This window comes from Gallinula chloropus (assembly GCF_964237585.1).
Source record: "Gallinula chloropus genome assembly, chromosome: 4".
NCBI lineage: Eukaryota > Metazoa > Chordata > Aves > Gruiformes > Rallidae > Gallinula > Gallinula chloropus.
In genome coordinates, this window is record NC_140088.1 from 57,655,932 (window position 1) to 57,678,057 (window position 22,126).

General features: G+C 44.0%; 2 protein-coding genes across 2 annotated transcripts in view; one reads left to right on the forward strand and one right to left on the reverse strand.

Moving 5' to 3' along the window:
* The window catches only part of MGAT4D (MGAT4 family member D), a gene marked incomplete at its 5' end in the record, with an annotated part of 36,008 nt that extends 30,414 nt beyond the window's left edge, over positions 1-5,594 (reverse strand). Inside the window, one exon of the mRNA XM_084263826.1 lies at positions 5,504-5,594. Within this exon, the coding sequence (XP_084119952.1) occupies positions 5,504-5,594 (91 nt within the window). The remainder of the gene's footprint in view (positions 1-5,503) is intronic.
* Positions 5,595-11,061: 5,467 nt separating this feature from the next.
* ELMOD2 (ELMO domain containing 2) lies at positions 11,062-17,917 on the forward strand (the record flags this gene model as incomplete). Its single annotated transcript, XM_084263598.1, has 8 exons — positions 11,062-11,332; positions 12,125-12,153; positions 13,338-13,432; positions 14,218-14,347; positions 15,228-15,361; positions 15,989-16,057; positions 17,248-17,381; positions 17,760-17,917. Exons 1-8 carry the CDS (start codon positions 11,188-11,190, stop codon positions 17,915-17,917), a joined length of 894 nt encoding a protein of 297 aa, XP_084119724.1. The 5' UTR covers positions 11,062-11,187.
* Between the last annotated feature and the right edge of the window lie 4,209 nt (positions 17,918-22,126).

Sequence of the window (22,126 nt, forward strand, 5' to 3'; positions counted from 1 at the left end):
AAACATTCAGTCAGAACACTTCTATGTAAGAAAGCAATAATATTAAAATAAGAAGGAAAATGTATAAATTAAATGGATATTGGATGCCTTTTCCCCATAATTGGTATACTTTGGGTTTAACATAGTAATGTTAGTAACACGATATAGGTTCTTAATAGCAGTGGAAAATTCTGATTTGAATACAGCCTTTATCAGAGACATTAAAAGTGCTCATTCACTTCAAGCAATGGTTATTGCTTCATTCTGGTTAGTGCTTGAAATATTTTTACTGTTCTGCCTGATGTAGCAACAACTACTCATTTATACACACACTTAATTAAATGCCTAGCCACTAATGAAAGTATTTCTGGATAAAACTTTGTTCAAGACTTGGTGTACAACATTAGGAAAGCGTGATGGTCATATGTTTACACTTGTTTAAGTACAAGTTGTGATGAGAGACTGCACAGCGAACAAAGAGAGGTCTGAAATGTTCTCTGTCCCTTTCTCTACAACAGTAACTAGTCTCATTTTGTACCTGGATCTTTATAGGATTTATGACTCAGTTCCTCTACTTTTGAGGACAAGGCAGCCACTATTCTGCCTGAAGTAATTGCAAGAAGCAACAGACTCTTAGTTCAGCCAGTGACACGTTTAGAAGCCAGTAAAACTATAGAGCTTTTGTGAGTCTTGGATATGAATTTTGATATAAAATTTAGGATCAGTACATACTAAGTCTTAGGTCCCATCTGAGGCTGTTGTATTGATTTTTTTAATGCCTACCTAAATGCAGAACTACACAAACAAACTGTGTAAGCCTGTCAGTGGACTGGAGAAACTCTTCCCTTACCACGCTGTGTATTTTGGCCACATCCTGACTGCGTGCTGGGGCAACACCTGGATGTGCAATACTCTCTGTATGCTCTCAGTTCCACTGGAAGGAAACGTGTGCATGAAGGCAAGGAGGGAAGATGTAGCCTACTGGGGCAACTGGGGAAAATGGTGATTAAACACAGAGTAACAGGCCGAGAGCCAGCAGGAAGATTGGCTTCTGCATGTTCATAAATCTAGGTAAGCTCTGTTGGCTGAAGTAAGAATGCTGTAATTCAAGACTCCTTATCAAATCTCTCAGTTTAGCCACTATTTAATTCAAGCTTTGAGCCAGAGTGTGCCAGCTGGGTCTGGACAGGAAACCTGCAAAGAACTCCATCAAAACCAGAAAATGACAGAATCTCCTGGGACCCGTACTTGGGAGCACAGCAGGAGCAGGGCTTGGCCAGGTGGAGCAAACCAGAAGATTACTGGAAATAAAAGAAACTTGCAATCAGATCTTTGGGCTAGCATGCACACTACTATATTTCCATTTTAAAACCCCACCCAACCAAAAAGCTTTCATTAGAAATAACCTTTTTAACCCTTTGTACCCCTTTTCCTGATGAAAAGTTTTGTGAAATAACGAAAAAAAATTAAGATGTTAAAAAATTTGATAAACCTTCAGTGTACTTCTGCGAATGCAACTAACTAGGAACAGTTTCCCTCTTTTTCATTCCGCCTCAAAGGAGTAACTGAAGAAATCCAGGTTTCTCATCGCATATATAACAACATACTTAGGTCCTTGTGACATCATATATTAGCATCACTTCCTCCTTGTTTCCAGACATAGCTTGTTTTTCATTTACTTGGACAAAGTATCCCACAAACTTAGGTGAAGAAGGCAACAACATGTTAACAATCAATTCAAAGATACCTAATCCTGGAACCCTTACAAGCAACACGAAGAAGCGCTGTCATGTGAGGTGATCTGATTTACCTCATTGCTGTGACTTCTAAAAAATTCTTTGTTACTCAGCCAAGACGCCAAAGCTTCTTTTAATTCAGGAGTAGTCTTGCCTCTCTGGAAACTTTGTGTAAGTTCATAATGAGTTTATAATGCCCTCTTGCCTTCTCTTCTACCATTTTTCAAGATTTGCTACTTCCTTAGCTTACTTTTGTGTTTTTGTATGCCTGTAACATTTCTTGTGGATTTTTAAATGGAAAACAGCGGCTAAAACTGTGTGAGGAAACCCCTACATATATTTTAAGTTGTATACTACTTTCCATAACTAAAAATCCATATGAAGCATATTTATATACGAGCAAATACTTTTGGCCAGGTGAACTAACAAGTGGATTGTAACTCAGTTGCACAACAGTAGGAACATCTGCATCATCCTGAGAACTGCCTTTCCTACTCCCAGACGCAAACTGCTTGCTTCAGTCAGGTTTTGCTTGGGGGCTGGGGAGGGACCAAAAAGCTCACAGCAAAACCATGCCGGACGTGGAACTGGTATTGCTACAGCAGTCCATCTGATTACTTGCTAATAGCAGCCTGAGTTCACAAGCACTCTAGAGGATGTTGACGGAATCACCACAGTTTTCTCTGTAATGACTTTTTTTTTTTTTTTTTTTACTACAAAAGTATCAGCCTGTTTAAGATGAAACCTCTTCTTATATTTATAGAGCAATGGAAGAAGTCACTGTGGAAACATCTTAGTAAGGGTAGTTAAAATGTATATAATATTATCCACAATAGCTGAAGTTTAGTGACTTTAGTAGATTCGTAACTTTCATTTTTAAGTGCATGAGTGATGCAGGAGCATCTTCCCTTCAATACCAGTTCAAGTTACCCTTACCTAAGTCTCCCAACTCCAAGTCCACACTCAGGCTGCACTGAGTAGTTACAAGCAGTACCGAACCGCCAGTTATTTTCTGCTGTCATTGACAGCAGACATATTTCAACTCAAATCTCTCAAGCTGGCTAGCCCCTTAGCACAAGGCTTTTAAAAAGCCTCTGGCTTAAGTAATTGATTTTTATTTGCACAGAAATCAGGACAGAACCAACACTCAATTTACACTTCAAGGGCTGAAAGGCTCTGAGACCACAGACAGATTAAACAAGATTTTATTTTATACTTTCTGTATCATGGAAGTATTTAAGCCCACCTGTCCTAGTTGTACAATAAATAAAAAAAGATTATTTGCTCTCCTAACATCACTACAATCCAAGAAACAATAACCAGATAGAAACCAGAAGGAATACTACAGCCTACTGCTGCTCAGTCAGAGAACGAGAGCAGCCTAAATGTTTTAATGGGCAAAGCAGAGAAGGACACTGAAGATGTTTTAACAAACGTGTGGAAGAAAATGAGCCAGGGAAGAATGTTTGACAAATGGGTGGAAGAGCTGGGAGCTGACAAACTGAGGCAGTACTTGACCTCTCAGTAGCGGGCAGGGTAAGTGAAAGGAGCATCAGGAACAAATACCGCAGTTTGAGATGCAAGAAAAGCAGGAACTCCTGTGGTGCTCTGGGCAAGTCCCTGGAGAGGCAAGTTCAGCAGTGTGGAAGGGAAGAGAGGTATAGCAAATTCTAAGCAGGGGTATCTGCCTGTTTTCAGAGAAAAAGATTTCAAGCCACCTTCTTAAATATGCTGTGACAACAGATCATTAGTTGGCCTGCTCAGGATGCTTCTCTCTCTGCGGAAAAAGGTAACAACATAGGGCTGTTCCTGGGCTTCTTTGGATGAGTAAAAGGCTTTTGTCTTCTACCACTGCTCAGAAGGAAAGACTATCTTTCCAGGGAAATAAACTTCAGGCAAAGTCACTCGCCACAAGCTGTTACCTCCTCCTTTTGTTACTAGTATCAACTATTTAATTTTTACACATTTGTGAGATTTACTAAGTTTAGGGGAGAATGTGTCTCTGAACACTACATATTGACAGCTGTAACGATGTAAAGCTTGTTAAGAAAACAGGTGCTAAGAATAATAATTAGGAAAATTATACCACCAGAGAGGCATTAGCTCCTCTGTTTGCTGTGAAGGAGGAGACAACTGTGGAAACAGAAAAGTTAAACCAAAGCAGATCAAACAAAACACATATTACTGCTCCCCCTTTTCAAAAAACCCACCACAACACAAACACCCTGAAAGCAGAACACCCCAGCACAGGACTCTAACAGAGTAAGGCCATCAAGAAGGCAGAATGAAAATGGAATTTCAGCGATGAGGAGTCACAAAATGTGAGTTACAGGATAACATGGCAATAGGGGTGGTAACTGCAGATAGGACAAATGCTGTCATTTTATCATCTCTTACATCTTAGTTTCTTAGGACACACCCCGCTTTTACTTCTGTTTCTCCTTCCCTACTCCTATCTGAATTGCCACTGTGCAAATGGACAAGTATAAGACACAACCTCTGAGCTGACAGGAAACAATAAAGGCAGGAGGATCAGCACGGTCTTGTCCATTGTGGAGCCAAGATCCCAACCTCTGCTTCTATTTATTACAGAAGCAATAAATATCATTAAATTACCACTATATCAGAGTTTTGTGTTCATCCCAGAAATTACTAATTGGTTTATTGTAGATCTTCTGCACGGATATAGCCAGACCTTTTATAAAGGTGTCTCCAGGAAGCACTTAAAGATCCACTCTCACACCATCACCCCACACAAACTGTCACAACAAGACACGTCTGCAGGCCTTGTGTACTATTTGGAGAGATCATCTAAGTTATCTTCAGAAAATAGGATCAATTTTATCTTTCCTATGTAAATTCAGAGCATCTCAAGACATGGCTTTCTGTAGAGCTACCCAATGTGTGCCACCTACATAACCCATTAAAAAGATACTGCGTAATTTAGAAGTTTAGAAATAAAAAAATAACCAGTCGGTTTTTTTTTTCTCTTGACTGAACCCTGAATTCTGGTGCTGGAAACACACACTTGGAACAGTGAGGGTACATGAGGCACAAATACAAGTGCAGAACCGACCGTGTAACTTTGTCCTCCCTAGCACTGAAAAGAAGAACACTCAAAAAGTGACAGCCACAGCTCACACCTTTAGTCTTGTTCTTTCCATCCTACCGCTGGAATACTTGTTAGCAACTTTTATTAAAATTGTTCCTGAAATTTGGGTGGGGTGGCGCTTTTTTGTTTGTTTTTCTAATCAGACAGGTTTGACCCAAGGATCCAGCCCCGTAAGCTGCTGCACAAGCTCCTAACTCGGTGCGTGTAAGCTGTGTCCGGGAGACCGGGCGAGACCCACGCCTTTAACCTCTTCGGGGCCAAGCCGCCCTCCCGGTCGCGCCCGGTTCCCCAGCGCTCCCGCTGCCACCGCAGCCGAGCGGCAGCCCTGCCGCGGGCAGCCCCCGTCCCGGACCCGGCAGTCTGAGCGCCGGCTCCGCGCCCCACCCCGTCAGAGCGGCCGTTACCGGCCACTCTTCCGCGGGGAGCTCCGGGAGGGGACGGGCGCCCCGACCTCCCCGCTGCACCCCTGCCCTGCCTCGCTGCCGCTCGCCGCGACGGTCCCGTTCCCCTCGGTTACAGGTGGAGCAAGGGAGCCCAGCGCTGCGGTGGCCCGACGGCACAGCGAGGGGGAAGCGGCAGGTGCCGCCGGGCTGCCCGCCCCGTGAGCCCCGACCGACCGACCGGCCGGGACAGGATGGCCCTCGCCTCGCCCCCCGCGGCCGGTGCCCGCTCTCACCTTGGCTCCCCTGCCACGCCGCGTACCACAGCAGGGGGAAGGCGGCGCCGAGGCACAGCGCCGTCAGAAGCGGCCCGGACCGCAGCCGCATCTCCCGGCAGGGCGCTACCCGCACGTCCCCCGCGGTATCTCCTCGCCCAGCCGCGGCTCTGCCGCCTGGGCGTATCCGCCCACTGCGCCGAAAGGGGCCGGGGCATGCCCTCCCGCGCTGCCTCCCGCTTCGCGGCGGCGTTGCCCGGGGACAGACCCGCTCCTCCCGCCGCCGGGCCTTCCCACTGGAGGCGTTAGTCCCGTGAAGGAGCGCCCACGCCCATTCCCGCTGCGAAGCTGAAAGCCCGGGCAGTGTCGCGTTGTGTCCCGTGTCGTCCGACCCCCCCCGACATTAGCCCTCCCGACGGTAGCACCCAAACCGGCCATCCCAGGTAGTACTTTTACAGCAGAACCCGTCTGGGCTCAGCACTCGGGCTGGCAGCGTTTAGCCCGAGTCACGACTTCCTAACGGTCAGGAGTATTTTGTCCACCTAACGCCAACGGCCGGGCCGGAGCGTAGCATTCAGCACGATCAGAGAAGAAACACAGCCGCTCAGTTCGGCTTTAAAGACAGAGCAGGGAGCGCAGCTGCAAAATCCAACCTGCCCCATTTCTGATGTGCGCTGGTGAAGGTGTCGTACTTCTGCCGCTGTGCCCCCTTCCCACATGTGCCTGCCCATGGTGACAGGCACACCTCTTTGCCTTTGCAGATCCTCGGCAATCCATAAGCAAACAAAAACTTGTTCACCGTTTAGAATACGTCTTCTCCAGAACAGTTCAAAAGGGAAGGGAAATATTTACTCAGCTTCCCAGAAAGTGTTACAGGGATGCAGTTTTAACAGAGCCACCCATGTTTTATGAGAAAAAAGGCCCTCCTTTTCCTATCGGATCAGCGAGCAGCAGATGGCTTTCACTTCAACGTGTTCAATACCAATATTTTATGTAACTTGGTTTATAAAAATATCCCTGTATTGTTAATTCACTATCTCCTCCCTCCTTTTCTCTCTGCTTAATGACTGCATCTCATCTTACACTGAAAACCCTGAAACTTTTGGAACAGCGTTGTGCAAAGCAAACCAAACCCCTGTAAGGCTGGTGCCCAGACACAAGCATGCCAGAGTCCCGATGGGAAAGCTGCCTTTGTGTGATGGTCTCTACCACCAGCCTAACTATGTCCTTTAACAGAAGTTAATCTTAGACTCCCCAAGTTGTACTTTGATGGTCTTGCAAGGTTAAGTGCAACCTTCCCGTATTTGATATGATGATATGATGATATGGATGGGTTTACTTCTCAGTTCACTAGTTACTTTGAATTATAAATGTTATTGTTCATTAATAATGCAGGAGACTGCCAGTAGCCTGCATCAGTGTACAAATGGAGAATTAAAAATCTGAGTAGGGCTAATTAGACCTAGCTAGTTAGTAGTAGTTAGACCTCACTATTCCTGATCCGTACCCATTCACTCTAAACTTCCACCCTCCTGTTTCTGACTCTATCTTTGATATTTTTAATGACAAATCTTCTTTAAGCTACGCTTTGAATATGGATTTGCAATTATTCATATTAACCAATGTGATGATGACTCAATCCTCTTACGCCTTTGCCGCCTCATCACCATTCCCCTCTCCAAGGTAACAAACTAAAAGCTCAAGGCACAACTTTTAACAGAGGATCAATATAGATTTTGGTAAAATAGAGATTTAGACCTAAGAGGAATAAACATTAAGTTTGTCACACATAGTGACTAAAATGCCTTTTAATTGACTGACTGGCATTTTATCTTCTAGAAAGCCAAAGAACACATGTAAATGATTTGGTCAAGAGGGAGAACTACTGGTGATAAGAATAACAGAAATCTAACACAGTTAATTTTAGCTCATTTTCAGAGCCAGTAAGAAAAAAACCGAACCCACAAACCCATTGTGTTTTTCCAGAAACTAACACCAATCCTGCACCCCATGCAGGGCACATCTGCGGAGCCTGCCACCAAATGCAGGAGGCGTTGCTTAGTGTGGCCAAGTCTGACGCAGACACAGCTACCCAGCCATGCTGAGCTGTGGCACTCATTTACTTAATGCTGCCTCCTTAGGCTAGCACAGTAACTTAAAATGAGGCAGGGCATTAAGCGTTCATCAAAAAAACCCAGTCGAAATAATGGCAGAAAATGTCATGAACCCCATTGCCTTGGGACCTCCTGGCAGACGGGGCCCTCTTACTCGCTTCATGCTTTCCTACTGCCTCCCTCCCAGTGCTCTCTCCGTGTTATTTCATACGCTCAAGAACGATGCACAACCGGAACAAGACGTTTTGGGAGAGGGTTTAAATGTTTCAGACAAGTTTCACCTCTGAGCCGCAGACTTTCTGCATTTTTTGCAAACTGACCGTCTTTAAAAATACCGTGTAGACCATGTTGCTGAGTAACCTCTAACGCTGGACACTAAGAAGTCCTTCAGTGGACTAGTTCCATCGAGGCAGCTTACCTGCAAGGAAGTTTCTAGGCTAGTCCTCAAGCTTTGTAGCTCAGTGTCTTTTCTTGCTGTGATGATTGCCTCACATTTTCAATACCGTTTTCACACATCTGTGCGCAAGAAAGAGTAGAGATAAGATTAAAATAAATATTTGACAAAATACAGGCTTATGGGTGAAAGAAGGAATGGTTTATTTTGCACATGGGGTTGCCGCTGTCCTTCATGTGCAAGGGTACACAAAGGATAACAGCCAGTAACAATAGGTAATAGTCGCTGCCATGGAAAGTTTTCTGACTGGTAGAGATAGAACTGATAGGGCTTATTAAAGCTGGCTTTTATTTGCCCTGCTGTCACATAAGAAATGCTACTTTAAAAGATCAACAGTAGCTCATAAACTTTGCTTCCAACAAAATCTCTGTGAAGGTAATACTGGCAGGCAACTTCAGAACACTAAAGAAGAGTTGCAGCTTCCTTAAGCTATTTTTGCCCTAATGTAATGTATGAATTGACTGAACATGATGACAGAAGCATCTTGCACAATTCAAGTGCTGACGTTTGTGCATAATCACACATGCTCACATGATCACTTGGTTTGATAAAGAACCTGATGGAGCTTTAACTTAACACTTGCTTGTTATACACTGAGAAAGATGATCAAGTTTGGAACTTAAGAAGAAATGAATGCACCTGAAATTACCTAGTTTGCCATAATCACCTTCATCCCTTGCCTTATATGCAGTAGACAAGCTCTGTATCTTTTTACTAACAAATAACAAAAAGCTGTGGGAAAAAACAACCACCTAAAAATGCATGCTTTAATATTTTTACATAAATGTAATTAGCTACAGATTTTATTTTAAAATACAGATTTAAGTAAACATTGTATGAACAAAAGAGAGCATAGGCTAAGTAAAACTTTTATCTTTTACAGTCTCACGTCTCAGAAGCACTTTAAAACAAGACCTTAAAATTTTTAAACTTACCTCAGCAAGTCTAATTATCAGAGAAGCACGTTGCAATGCATTGTCCACGTGGGACACTCTACCCATTGGTCCTGGAGACTGGAAGCAGAGAAATGACTGAGAAAACAACACTCATGCCCTGTGTGTATTTATTGTTATGATATGAAGTTTGAGACTGTTACAAACCAGAATAGGAAGCGGAACAAACTCCAAAACCCCTAGTAGAGCAAGAAGTTGCTTTGGTTCTTAATAATCCATACAAAAATTAATTTCTACTTAAGTATTACAGGGAGAAAATATCATATCGATATGAAGCCATTTAATCAATTAAAACACACAATGGAAAGCGAAACTCTTGAAGCAGTAGGAAGGTTTTATTTTGGTATCCATCAACAACAGCCTCCTCAGCCCACTTCTCTCAGCTCCACTTGCACAGACTCACACTTTACAGGTGCAGCTGCTGGACCTGCAAGTAATCCCAGGAGCTCACTCTCCTAAAGAACTATCTCAGAGCAATCCATGCGTGGGCATAAAGACTGATTAATGACCTGACCACCCTCCATTTCTTCATGTTGTTACAACACCCCCGCCTTCCCAACATCACACTGCTGCTGAAGCCAGCTGGTGACATGTTTTCAGACTAGTTGTGTTTAAATACAGCACCAGCAGTGCTCTGACAGAGCATCAGATGGGAGGTATAGAGCAATTTTTTTCCCCTAGTGTGGATTACTTGCTCAGACTTGTGTCCCGTGTGGGCTGGGTGGAAGCTGTAGTTTATCCAGGTCCTGCAATGCAGGCAAACATCTTTCTTCCAGCTTCCCTTACCAGTACTTAGGCACTGTGTCTTTGTTATTTTTTCACAGTATTCTCTAGTTTTTGGCTACCTCAGATAGACTTATGTGTAGGTAACATGACAGGCCCTCATGCCGTTCTGTCACCAAGAGCACTTTTTAATAGAAATATCTTTTAGGTTTATTTCCATCCCGCAGCACTCCCAACACTTCAGGAGTCGTATTACTCACTTCAGAAGTCCTATTACTCACTGCAGAAGTTACACCAAAAAAAAAATGACCACCTGCTCTCTCTTTAAGACAGACCATCTCTCCTCGCAGCATTGAAGGCCAAGAATCAGATCTGTGATAAACTGAATTTCACACATCAGTGATTTACCCACATGAAACCCCGCACCCCACGAGTGTAAAAACCCAGGGGGAGGATGCCGAAGGCGTTAGTCCACCCTGTGAAATCCTCTGTGGGGCACAGGCCATCAGACCTGCTGCGTGGCTTTCGACTCCGTGGAAAAAGGTACTTTTGATTTTCTCAGTGGAAGAACCGACCGGAACTAAACCAAACACTTGGGCTGAGCGGAGGTTCCGTGGCAAAGCAGGACCCGCGGCAAACACCCCTCCTCGAGAGCACCTAGCCCGACGAAATGCACAACGTCCTCCTCGCTGCCCTCAGCTATAGCCGAGGCGAGCAACAAGCCTTCGCGCACACACTTCCAACGAGCACCAGGGATCCCCGCAGGGCGCCCCGTGAGGCTGGCTGGCTGGCTGCTCTCCCACAGGCCTTCGCCCAGGAAAGACGGTCATAAAGGAAAGGCAGCTACACCCGTCCCGCCCAGGGCTCCCCAGCGGGCCGGGCAGCCGCACCGGGACAGTCTCGGGGGTGGAGGGCTGCCTCGGGGGTGGAGAGCTCTCACGGCGAGGCCAGCGCCTCAGCAAGCCGCCGCCGGCGGGTGAGGGGACGGAGCCGGGCACGGCCCGTAGCGGCCAGCGGGACGGGGCTGGCTCCTCCCCACCTGCACTTCCGTCCCGTCCCCCGCGATCACTTCCAGGTCGGGGAAGGCGGGAGGCGGCTTCCGGCGGCGGGATGCGGGGGGCGGCTGGGCGCCGCTAGGTTGCCGCCTCGGGGGGCGCGAAGCAGCCGCGCTCGGCGCTGTCGGGGCAGGTGCCCGCTCCCCTCACCGGGAGGGAGGGACACCCGACCGGAGAGGGAGGGGCTCACCGGCTGCAGCCCAACATCTGCCCGGCCTCAACGAGGGGCGCTGGGCGTTAGCGGGTCGTGAGGTGGCTCGGGGTGAGGGGTGGTGGTGGGGCCGGAGCTCTCCCCCCGCCGGAGGAGGGTGGTTGCGGCCGAGGGGCTCGGCAAGGAGGCCGGTCAGTCAGGGGGCTGCGGCGGCCGCGCCCCTCCTGCGAGCGCGGGGCTTTCTTCCCGCAGAAGATGTGGGTGTACTTCTGGGGGTTCCTGTACAGCAACTACTTTCGGTATTGGCTGAAGTGGATCTTGAGGCTGCTGACTGGGAAGTGCGAACTGCAGCGGGTCTTTGACGGCTCGAAGGCAGGGGCGCAGCGGACGCTGAGCATAGGTAATGAGGGAAGCCAAGCCTTCGGCCCGGGGAGCGGGCTCGGAGCTGTCGCCACGCCGTGACAAGCGGTGGGTGGAAGGCAGTACCCGTGTCAGGAGCGCTGTGCAGCCCCCCCGCCTCCTGTGTCCACTCGTCCCCTCTTCCTGGCTGGGACCGGGGAATTTGAGAGGGGAAGGCCAGGTCTGCTTTTCTTCCCGAGTTAATTGCGGATAGCTTCAAGAAGCGAGTTGGAAAGCCGCCTTGCTTCCCCCGCTCCCAGAGTCTTCCCATCACTTTCTGTGTGTTTTTTCCTCCCCGCTAGTAAAAAAGCCGAGCAGCACAGACATGAACGCGTTTTAGGGGGATGGAGGAAGAGTGATTAAACGCCTGGTTCCACTTGATACGGAATTTTGATCTAAAATAATAATTTAGGAAGCTGTTAGTAGCTTTTGCCATTTTACCAGTAGCTCCAGGAAGGATCTTTGCTTCCTCCTTATTCACTAGCAAAGGCAAAACCATTCGTCAGAATGGAAAAACAGCAGGAAACATTTTTGTCTTGACATCTTTTCAAACTTGTCTCTACGTGTAACCGATCAATGTTTTAAAATACCCGAATCTATTTCTATCATTGTACTTGAAAATTATGTCAAGTAACACTACTACCTGGTATCTGTTGATTTTGAATAATTTTTGATTAAGTGCACGTATGAAAGGGATGCGAAATTCTATAGCACTTCCATGCCACAAACACCTATTGTCAGCGATTTAAAACAATGCAGTTTAACTCTGACATTTGCTCTTTTTCTATTACAGAACATTCCCTGGAATCATCAAAGAATAAGGTAAAAGATCCTAGAGGTTTAACCGTAATAAAACCTTTCAGGGACAGGTCCCAGAACGGAACACGTGCATTTACTTTTTGAGGGTGGAAGAAGGTAGAGGAATAAAAAGCGCAGAGGAGATGACAGCGCTGTGTGTTCTGTAGGCTAGGGTTTCTCAGGAATAACCCCATGCCCCTTCAGATGTTTGCTTCCATTAGCAGCAAGACAGACAAGCTCCACACAGGTGCTGTTCACAGGGAGGGTCAGTTCTCCCTGCCACAACAACCTCTTTTGCTGTTTCTGTAAAAATTGGAAGGGTGATGTAGTTAAATAATACAGATAATTTAATGCAGCATATATGATAGCACCTGGAGTTGTTGATTAAAAAAATAGCAGTGCAGGATTGCAAGTAGATGTGTAACTGGCAAGTTCGTTCCAGTTGGTCTGTAGCGGCCTTAAGCTAACACTTGAAACCCTCAAATTTGTAGGCCTTGAACTTTCCCTTCTGTATGCTGTGAGGTGACTTCATCCTCCCTTTTTCTAGCTGGTCACTGTAGTGTGATGTTGAGAGACAATTGTAACTGCCACGAGCATCCTTGTTGCAGTAGAGCATAGTATGGGTGGGTCTTCTAGCATCTGGCCACAGAAGGTTTAGAAGACAAAGTTAAATGGTTGTGAAGGGATTTTAGGCAGGCTGTGTGTAGTTAACATGGCTTGAGAAGAACAACTGCAGAAGAGCCATTTCAGCCCAGCATCGAAACCTCGACTTCATTTGGTGTTCCAATTCTGAAGTGTTATTTCCTTATTGAAATGCTGTCAGTTCTGCTCCTGGGTAGCAGTGTTTGTTTCAGCTGGGTTTGTTTCAGCTGGGTAAGGGAGAGCGTGGTTCAGTTCAGCATTTGAAAGCAAACAAGAACCTAGGCTGAGCCAGCTCTCCAGCTTTTTATTTAGTCTTTATGGGACTCCTATGTAAACATCGCTGTTTACAGTCTGACAGTTACAAATTATGCTTTTATGTGATTATTGCAGATCCTTTGTGTGCAATTTGAGCCCATGTGTTGTAAACATTTGCAATGCATTGACTGTTCTTCTTTCATAGTAAAGGATACGTGCATGGCAGGTACAGAGAAGCTGAGAAAGGAGGATAAAGTCGATGACAGACCTCTGCGTCCCTCATGATGTCTTTTATTGTGTTGACTTCCTAGGTTTTAAGAAATGCTGTACACGTTGAGGAAACCGAAGTGGAGAGGTGTGTCAGAGATGTGATGAAAGAAAAGAAAATTGAAGAGAAGGATACAGGGTACGTTTGGAACCCAAACATAAGTTCTTCATGGCAGATCATTCCGGCTTCTTGGCAGTTGCTTAATCTGATACAATGGTTAGGCCACAGAGCACGGATCTCTAGAATGAAATTAGAAAATAAGGTAGGGTTATGTGCTCTTCAGTTCTAGAAAATAATTTGCAAAGTTTTAGTTGACATGGATTTGGGATAACTGCATCTTTCTCTTGCGAGTCCCTTCTGTCGTTCTGGATTTCGGAGTAATTACGGTTATTGGGTTGATTACACGAACTGTGTAATCGCTGAGATATATATTGGAGAGTATAGTAATGCCTGATGAATGTTCACATTCATCTATGTAAGTAGTTATGAGCAACTGAGAGGAAGAATGGTGACTAGTCAAAACCCTAAAGCTGAATTAAATGCTTCTTTGAAGCTGTAAGCAATTCTGCCAAAGTTGCACTTATAAAGAGCCTAGGTGTGTGTGAAGGGACAGCAGCCAGGATGATAGATGGAATTTTCTCGTGTCATCACAGGTTTTAGCCAAACTATTTTTTTTCTTCTGTAATTTGAGAGAATAGATTCTGACTGTGCAGTACTGGAATTGGCTAGAGGTTTGTTTTCAAGCAGAAATACGGTCCATGGAGCAGTATACTCAACTGATATGCTGTAGTTTGAAAGATAAACAGAAAGCACTTCCGAATTCTAGCGTTTGCATTGTGTCCTCATGAGAAAGATCTTACCTGGTAGTTCAAGCAAGAATTTATGGCTAACTATGCCTGCTGTGTGGTGTTGTCTTATTTCAGGTTTAAGACAAATCTGCAGCTATCCTTACTGCAGATATCAGGTTATAAAAAGCTTTACTTGAATGTGGAAGATCTGAGGAAGGTCCCATATGACTCGGATAACGAAGAACACGAGGAGCAGTTAATTGAGGTGAAAATAATCCTTTAAATGCAAAAGCTGTTTGTTTTTCCCCTCCGACAGCTCAAATGAACAGAATTTATTGGCAGCATTCTTACCAGGGGGTCTATTTTAAACCTCTTTTCTCCTTGTGAACTGCTAAGCCATTATAGAAGTGACATGCTAAAATAAAACATCAGAGCAAAACATATTCGTAAGGTAGACTTACTTTTGCTGGGATTATTGTGTGTGGAATCAGACTTACCAACAGCACATAGGTAGCAATGTTATTTTGTAATGGGTCACTGAAGGATCCTAGCTAAAAAGACACTTAACCTTGTGCACATCAGACTTTGTAAACCAATGAAAAAGACGCTAGAGATTTCTTACTACTGCACCCCAGTCAGCATCAAAGAGAATAGTTTAACACTGGAAGATTAAAAAACTATCAGTAACAATAAAGACTAGCAAGCAAATAATATAATCCTGCTGGAGGATTAGCTTCTATTGTGCAAATACATTAGAAAGTCATTTTCTTAGCATGCCAGAGTTAGCTTGCTGTGCAAATCCCAACATCGACGTGCTAAGTGTTCATTTGTCTTTCAGTTTAGAGCTGCCCTGTCAGAAAATGACACATAGGTTGTTTTCTGAAGTGAACCAAGTCTTTATTTCTTCACTGTCGATACTTTGTCCATTAATTAATTGCATTTAATGGTGAAAGTAACCATTTTCAAAATCCCTAGAATAAGCCCTTGCAGTATAACTCCAGACTGCCACTCAGAGAAAGCAGCAGCACGCACATTGCGTCCTGGTCCTTGGGGAACGGTTTCTAGCCTGCAGTGACAGCAGTTCTGAGTGATGTGACTTGGAATACTTTAGCAGCTGTGTGTAACATCCAAGCATATTTGTGCAGCTTTGGAATCTGCTGATGCCTCATGAGAATCTGAAGGCCAGAATCACCAAGCAGTGGTGTGACATTGGCTTCCAAGGGGATGATCCCAAAACGGACTTCAGAGGAATGGGCCTGCTGGGATTAGTGAATCTGGTGTAAGTGAAAAAGAAGTATTTCCTTTCTGTTGTAACTTATTTTCAATATCTATGTGGGTTTTTTTTCTAGTTAAGTGTTATTTCTAATAAAGACTGAATAGAAGCAAATAGAAATGGTGGGTTTGGTAGAAGTGAAAACCAGTTTTTTTTCTAAGTAAGTTGACATTTCTAGCAGCTGTACATCTGTGAATGTGTGGTTGGGTAGAGAGCAAAAAGCGAGGGGAGGAACAGAAAGTTGCCCAAAAACACTTTACTTGTTTGTTGTGCCATGATAGATTTGATAGGTCAGAACTTAGAAACTAACTTGTCAAAAGCTTTTAATATTCCCGAATTAATTACTGTCATGAAAAATAGACAGGTTTGCATGACTTTGCTACACTAATCTGGGGACTTGGGTGAACTTCATCTTTGATATTTAGATCATAATGATTTACATATATTTTTACTATATTAGTTCACGCTGGATATAATTTAATTTGGTACCTTTTCCTTGGCTTTTGTTTTGTGCCATTGTCAGTACAGAGTAGTTTTCAGCCTTACTTTAAAGCTACACATTTTGATATTGAACACCTTTTTTTTTTAATATATAAACTTAAAAGAATGCTGGTTCCTTTTGTACACTGACAGGTATTTTAGTAAGCATTACACCAGTGAAGCTCGTCAGATCCTTTCCCGTTCAAACCACCCAAAGCTGGGGTAAGTCACTATATGGCTTTTTCTGGCTTGTTCCGTGTAACAGCTCATGTGAAAACTGCCAAGTGCGTGTCCTGAAAACGAAGAGGAAAATACTTGGCCCTTTTTTTGTTCTTTAATGGAAAAAAAAAACCCCACGAAGTAGAGAGGTGTGAGAAACTCAGCACAGAAACTGGTTTCATGCTGGGAACTGTTTGCAGGTTATTTTTATTCTGTTTTTAAATTTCGGAACAGATTTGTTAGAACAAAAGTGTTGCAAAATACTTGCTCTGTGAACAGCTTTAACATCACATTATCTTATTTGTAATAGGCTCAGATTAGATTTAGAAATGTATGCTTATTTTTCAGCTTCTTATTGATCCTCTGTTGGGATGGTACAGATTATCTTGTAAGGCCTCTTTTATTTTTTGCTAGGGATCTGTCCTGTAGTAAGTATATACAAATAGATGGTTTGTTGTTGTTCAGTTTTAACTTCGTATGTGAAAACTCTGCATATTAAAATATTTAGTTCATTTTACTACTGTAAAAGCAATCAGAGGAAGAGGAAAGCTGGTAAACCTCTGTGTTTCATCTGATCCATCTAGTCCCCAGTTAACTCTGTCACCTTCCAAACCGAGAACACGAGGCTTTCATGACTTTAGTTGTAAATAACACTACCTTGTGCAGCTAGGGCATGAAGAGGACATCTGAGACATTTAGATCAGTTAAATACTCCTGTCATTGACACAAATGAATCCTCCCCTCCTTCCCCCAGAAACACTTGCTCGAACAGTCCTTTAAGCATTTCTGTTGTAGTGCTTTCTGTACCATGCAACAGAAAAAGAGGTATTTTTTGTTCAGCCTGGAGAACAGGTTAAGATGGCTGTTCTGTTTAAACTGTAACATTGTCTTTGATGTTGTCCAGTTTTTAATATGCCAGCAGATTAAATGATTCCGAGTGAGCAAACGGCGGTCGATGTTGATTAGATTTACCATCTCACGTTGCCTCAGGGAGGCACTGCCATACCTCTGCATGGCAAACTAGGGTTTTCAAACAGCACTTACATGGTTGGACGTACCAGGGAATGGAAAGAGTGGTCTGGAGTCTGGAGTTGGCTCGTCAAGAGGTGTCATAGGAAGAACTGACTGTTTCAGGGAAGCTTGTAAGTCCTTGGGTCCACGAGGTGAAACGTGCCCTGTGGTTGGTGTTGCAGGTACTCTTATGCAATAGTTGGGATCAATCTGACAGAAATGGCATACAGCTTGCTTAGGAACGGTGCTTTAAAGCCTCACCTGTACAACGCGGTCCCTGGCGTGCCGCGGATGGAGCACTTCCACCAATTTTACTGTGAGTACCTGCAGCTGCTTCCGCACAGCCTGCCGGGGGGCAAGGCCTGTTTGGGTTTTTCGGAGCAAGGTGTCTATCTTCTGCATCAGGTATTGGAAACACATCTGATGCCTAAACATTGCACTGCAGAAGTGTGTGTTTAAGGGATAAGTTGGGGTGGTTTTGTGTATATATATTAGATACTGTGGTCTGAAACCAGTATTTGCAGATTTTTTAATTAAAATTCATTATTACAGTGTCCAAAAGCTTGCTGTTGACCAGAGCGGGACACTCTCTGTCTTAAGGGATGGAATAAAGTCTAAAGATCCTTTTGGCTAGGTCAAAGGCTGAAAACTGTGAAGGTCACTTTTGCAGAGATGTATTTTCTTTTCTTCACAGGTTATCTGGTTTATGAGTTTGACAAGTTCTGGTTTGAAGAAGAACCAGAAAGCATTATGCACTTCAACCAGTACAGAGAGAAATTCCATGAAAAAATTAAGGGACTTCTAACGGATTACAATGTGATACTAACCTTACAGGTGACAAAGAAACCTTAACTCCTCTGCAGTCTGTGAGGTTCTGCATCAAAACACGGAAGTACACGTTTGGATGGAAGCTTTGCATGTTTCACCAGAAACTGTTTAACAACAGAATTATTTTTTACATTTAAAAAAAAATAATCAAAATTCAGTAAAGAAAGCTTGGACAATCAACTTTTGTTTACAGGTCTTTATATGCTATTCTCCAAAGGACAGCTTTTTAAAACAACAAAAACGAACCATCAAAACACCACAAAAAACCCAACACACAGATCTCAAGAGCCTCTGGATTCTGCTTTTCTACTTCTTGGTGCAGGAACATGAAGCAGGTATTTATGCTGCATCGTGTTTTCCATTAATAGGTTTGAGTGTTCATTGTCTTTTAAAGACTCTTTTTAGTTGGAGCTACTCTGGTTTTAGCCTTTTTGTGTTCTTGTTCTGTATATTTAGTCAGCTGTTCACTCATCAATGAATGTTAAATTTGTCTGTAACAGAGAAGTACATGAAGGGGGTGCATTAGTCATGATTTTGGAGAAGAGGCTTAATCCATTGACATCCTGACCTACTTAATAGGAAGTACTTCTGGCTGAGGAAGGGGCGTGGGTTCTTTTTTAATCTATGGATTTGTACCAGCAAGTTCCTGTGCTTGGAAAAAGATAAGTTTGCGAACAAAGAAGAGCCACTACACATCACCAGCGTGAGGATCAGATCCTCAGGCTAAAGGTACCCCTTCTAAAAAACACTCCTCCTGTAGAAATTTTCAGTTCTTTCTAATCTGACATCAGCCACTCTGGCTGCTTGACGTTTTAGCTGTTGTCAGCCCTTTCTTTTAGCAGCTAACAGGGTATTCTCAGTGGGATGAGCAAGAGAGTTATTTAGCTCTTTTATAAAGTTCACCCATTAAAAAAAAACCTATTGCAGCTGCAGTCCCTGTTTTGTGAAAATAAATTCATAACCTGAGTGCAAATCTCTAATGAAGATGTGCTTTCCATAGAAGGGATGCAACTGCAACACGTTCCTTAATCTTGGCATCCTCAGACAATCTTGTCAGTAGGACTTCATGTCTATATTGTGACTAATTCTTGCTTAAAGCAACTTTAAAACAGATTTGGTATGGCCATCACTTAATTCTTCTAAAACCTACTGTTAAATAAGTGCCTTCTGCTTTATTCAATCAGTGGTTTATTTTGATTCTGTAACCAGATCATAGCCTTAGAAGCTTTAGTTACTTGGGAAGGACTCTCAGTATATATACACCTAAATAGCACACATAGCACAAAATTTGTATGCTAATAGAAACTTTCATGCTTTTTTTTTGTTTGTTTTTTAAAATCATCTCAGGTAAATTAGTTAACTTCTAGTCAATGACTAATCTTGGAGAGATTCCCAGAGAATGCAGATACTGAACATGAGAAGAAGAGACAAACCCCTTTTTGTAATGAGGGATGTTACACTACATAAGTATTAAATGTGCTGTTATAATATGTAATACCATATCTCCTTGGAGATAATCAAAACCCAACTGACCACAGTCCTAAGGAGCTTGCTTTTGGTGACCCTGCTTTGGGCAGGGGCTTGGACTGGGTGAGCTCCCAAGTTGCTTTCCCACCTCAGTAATTCCAGGTCCATATTGTGTAGCTAGTGACTCCTTAGACATGATCCACTCAATTGCTTAAATGTTGGTGTTCTCTTATTTGTTGTGTAGCTCCTGATCAGGGCAGACAGTATGGGTGGAGGAGGTAATGCTGGTCTCTTTTTTTTTTTTTTTTTTTTGAGATACTTTAGGTTTAGATGAGAGTTAAACACGTGCAGGGTGGAGAAGGGTTCATCTCATCTGTGTTGGGTTGATGCTACTCAAAAAAGTAACATTAAAGTGCCTCTTGGGAGAGGCCACAATTTGCAAGCTGGGCAGCTAAACTGAGCAGGTTGGACACAGAGATGACCACAGGAAGCCGGTTCTTCTGCTTCTCCCAAGTACTTGGGTCTTTTAATTCTTGCCACTGAAAAAGCAGAGATCCCCTGGAGTCAGGGTTCTGGGACTCCTGAGGTGGAGCTCTGTCTCTCTGACCCCTGTACATACTGGATGTTTCCAAAATCTGGGGAAGTGGAAAGCAGACTTTGTCAGAGGTCAGTTGTCTGCTACTTTCTTACCCCAGCTTCCATCATGTTTGTCTTCCTCTATTAATAATTTTTGCTGTTGCTTGTAGGTCTCCTTTGCAGCCACGTTTTTGAAATGAAACTTTTTGAATTTCAGAAGTGACCCCAGTATGTTTAGCAGCAGCAAGGAAGACGATCCCAGTCCTTTTATTCAGCCATCGCTTGCTAGCAAGCAACAAAATGGCTTGAGCCATCTCTCTAAAGCAACACCTCTGCTAGAGTCTGCAACCTTTTATTTTGTGTGATGGTGTTGCAGAAATCAGCTACACCTCCCTCTTTCCAACCTTGAGACTGTCACTCTGCTCCACGGTGGCTGGAGACTGACGTTTACCTAGTGCTGAGGCTTTCAAAGCTTCAGACTGCCTGTTGCAAGATGCATCTTCGTTACCTTTTGCTTTTTAAATCACAGCGTGAGCTGGCTGTAACCTGGCGGTAGGCAAGGGAAGGGGACCCAGCTGCCATGGGGTGAGCGAGGCATACGGGAACGCCTTAGTTTGCATGTAGTAGTCAAGGTGAACACTTACACCTTCCTGGGAGATGGCTAGAATTGGCATGTAGCAGGTAACCCAGCCCCTGCCTCAGTGTCACTCCCTGTACATAGACTAGTAGCACGTGTCCCTGACTTGCTCTGTGTTACGGTGGTAGGTAGTTAATAGATGGGAGAGGGTAAAACCGTGTTTAGGGAAGGGAAGAACCATGTTTTTTACTAGTTAGTGGTATTTTATACAAACTGTTGTAGGGCGACAATCCTAAGGTTAGGGGAAGCTCAAGGTGGAGGCAGGGCACCTTTCAGAAAGTTGATGTAATTAGTTTTTAAACAGCAGAATTCGTTTCTCGTGGTTTAATCTGAGAGTTTTTAAACCTTGGTAAGTTCTCAACGTTATTTATTGACTGTCCTGTTTTAAAAGATGTATTGTTAGAATTTGCAAGTACTGTTGGCTTTCTAACGTGCTGCCTCTTTAAAGCCATCACTGTGTGAAAGCTTATATGCAATAGGCATTTTAGGAAAAAAAAAAACAAACCCTGAAACTGAAGACAACAAGGTAGTTCTCTAAAGTTGTTGTTGGTCCTGTAGCAACCATTTAACAGACTACCTCCGTTTCTGTTGTTTAGTGTATGCTTGAAACACGGTGCCACTCCAGGAGCAAATTGATCTGAGGAGAAGCAGAGGTTTATCACATGCAAAAGTAAAACCTAAGCTTTTGATAAGTAAACACATTGCTTCCTAAGGAACCAGCTTGTTTGGAATGCGATTTGGAGACAGTGCTACTGAGTAGTAAAGACGCTGAGAGTGCTTTTAAACTGATTGCGCTTCTGTCGCCTGATACAGCAGCGTAAGGAACGGGGCATTTTGCCCTAAAGGACAGTGGGAGAAGGGGCCAATTTAAGCACCTCAGACAAATAGTTTGGGATTTTCACTCTCTGAAAAAAGCCAAAAGAAAAGCAAACAAAAGATTAAGTGTACACACACAGCCTTCAGCATTCGTTTTCCAAATTTTCCATCCTAATTTAGATAGACATTTGAAAAGCCCCATTGGATAGCCTTGCTTCAAGCATGATCGTGGTGAAAGCGTCTGTACTTAGTTAGGTGGGAGTTCCGCACTCGGTATTCCTGAAAATACCGCTAGTGAGCGCGGCAAAGGTGTGGTCTGGTTCTGTCAGTCGTCTTGTGTTGCTGTAGTACGACGGTGATCGGCCTTCGGGCTGCTGTTTCTTGTGCCATTCTCTGTAGTGTCTTTCTCTAGATAAGGGAGACCCCCAAACCGTCCCGAGACGGCTCGTGGGGCGTTCCTGCTACACTGTGCTTGGGTAGCTGCGTAGGGGTAGAGGTTTCTGTTTACCACAGTATAAGAGCAATAACGTCGACTGTGCTGGCTGTGTAATAGAAAGATGTTTACAGCGGTAGCGAATAAAGAACGAGTTCATTCCAAAACGTTGTCATCATTCATGTGTTACAGCCTGCTAGAGGGTCACAATTTCCCCTCAGCCATGCCCTCAGCTCATGCTTGTGCACCATGGTATGAGAGAAACCTTTATCCTAGCATCCTTTTTTTTTTTTTTGGAGGGTGA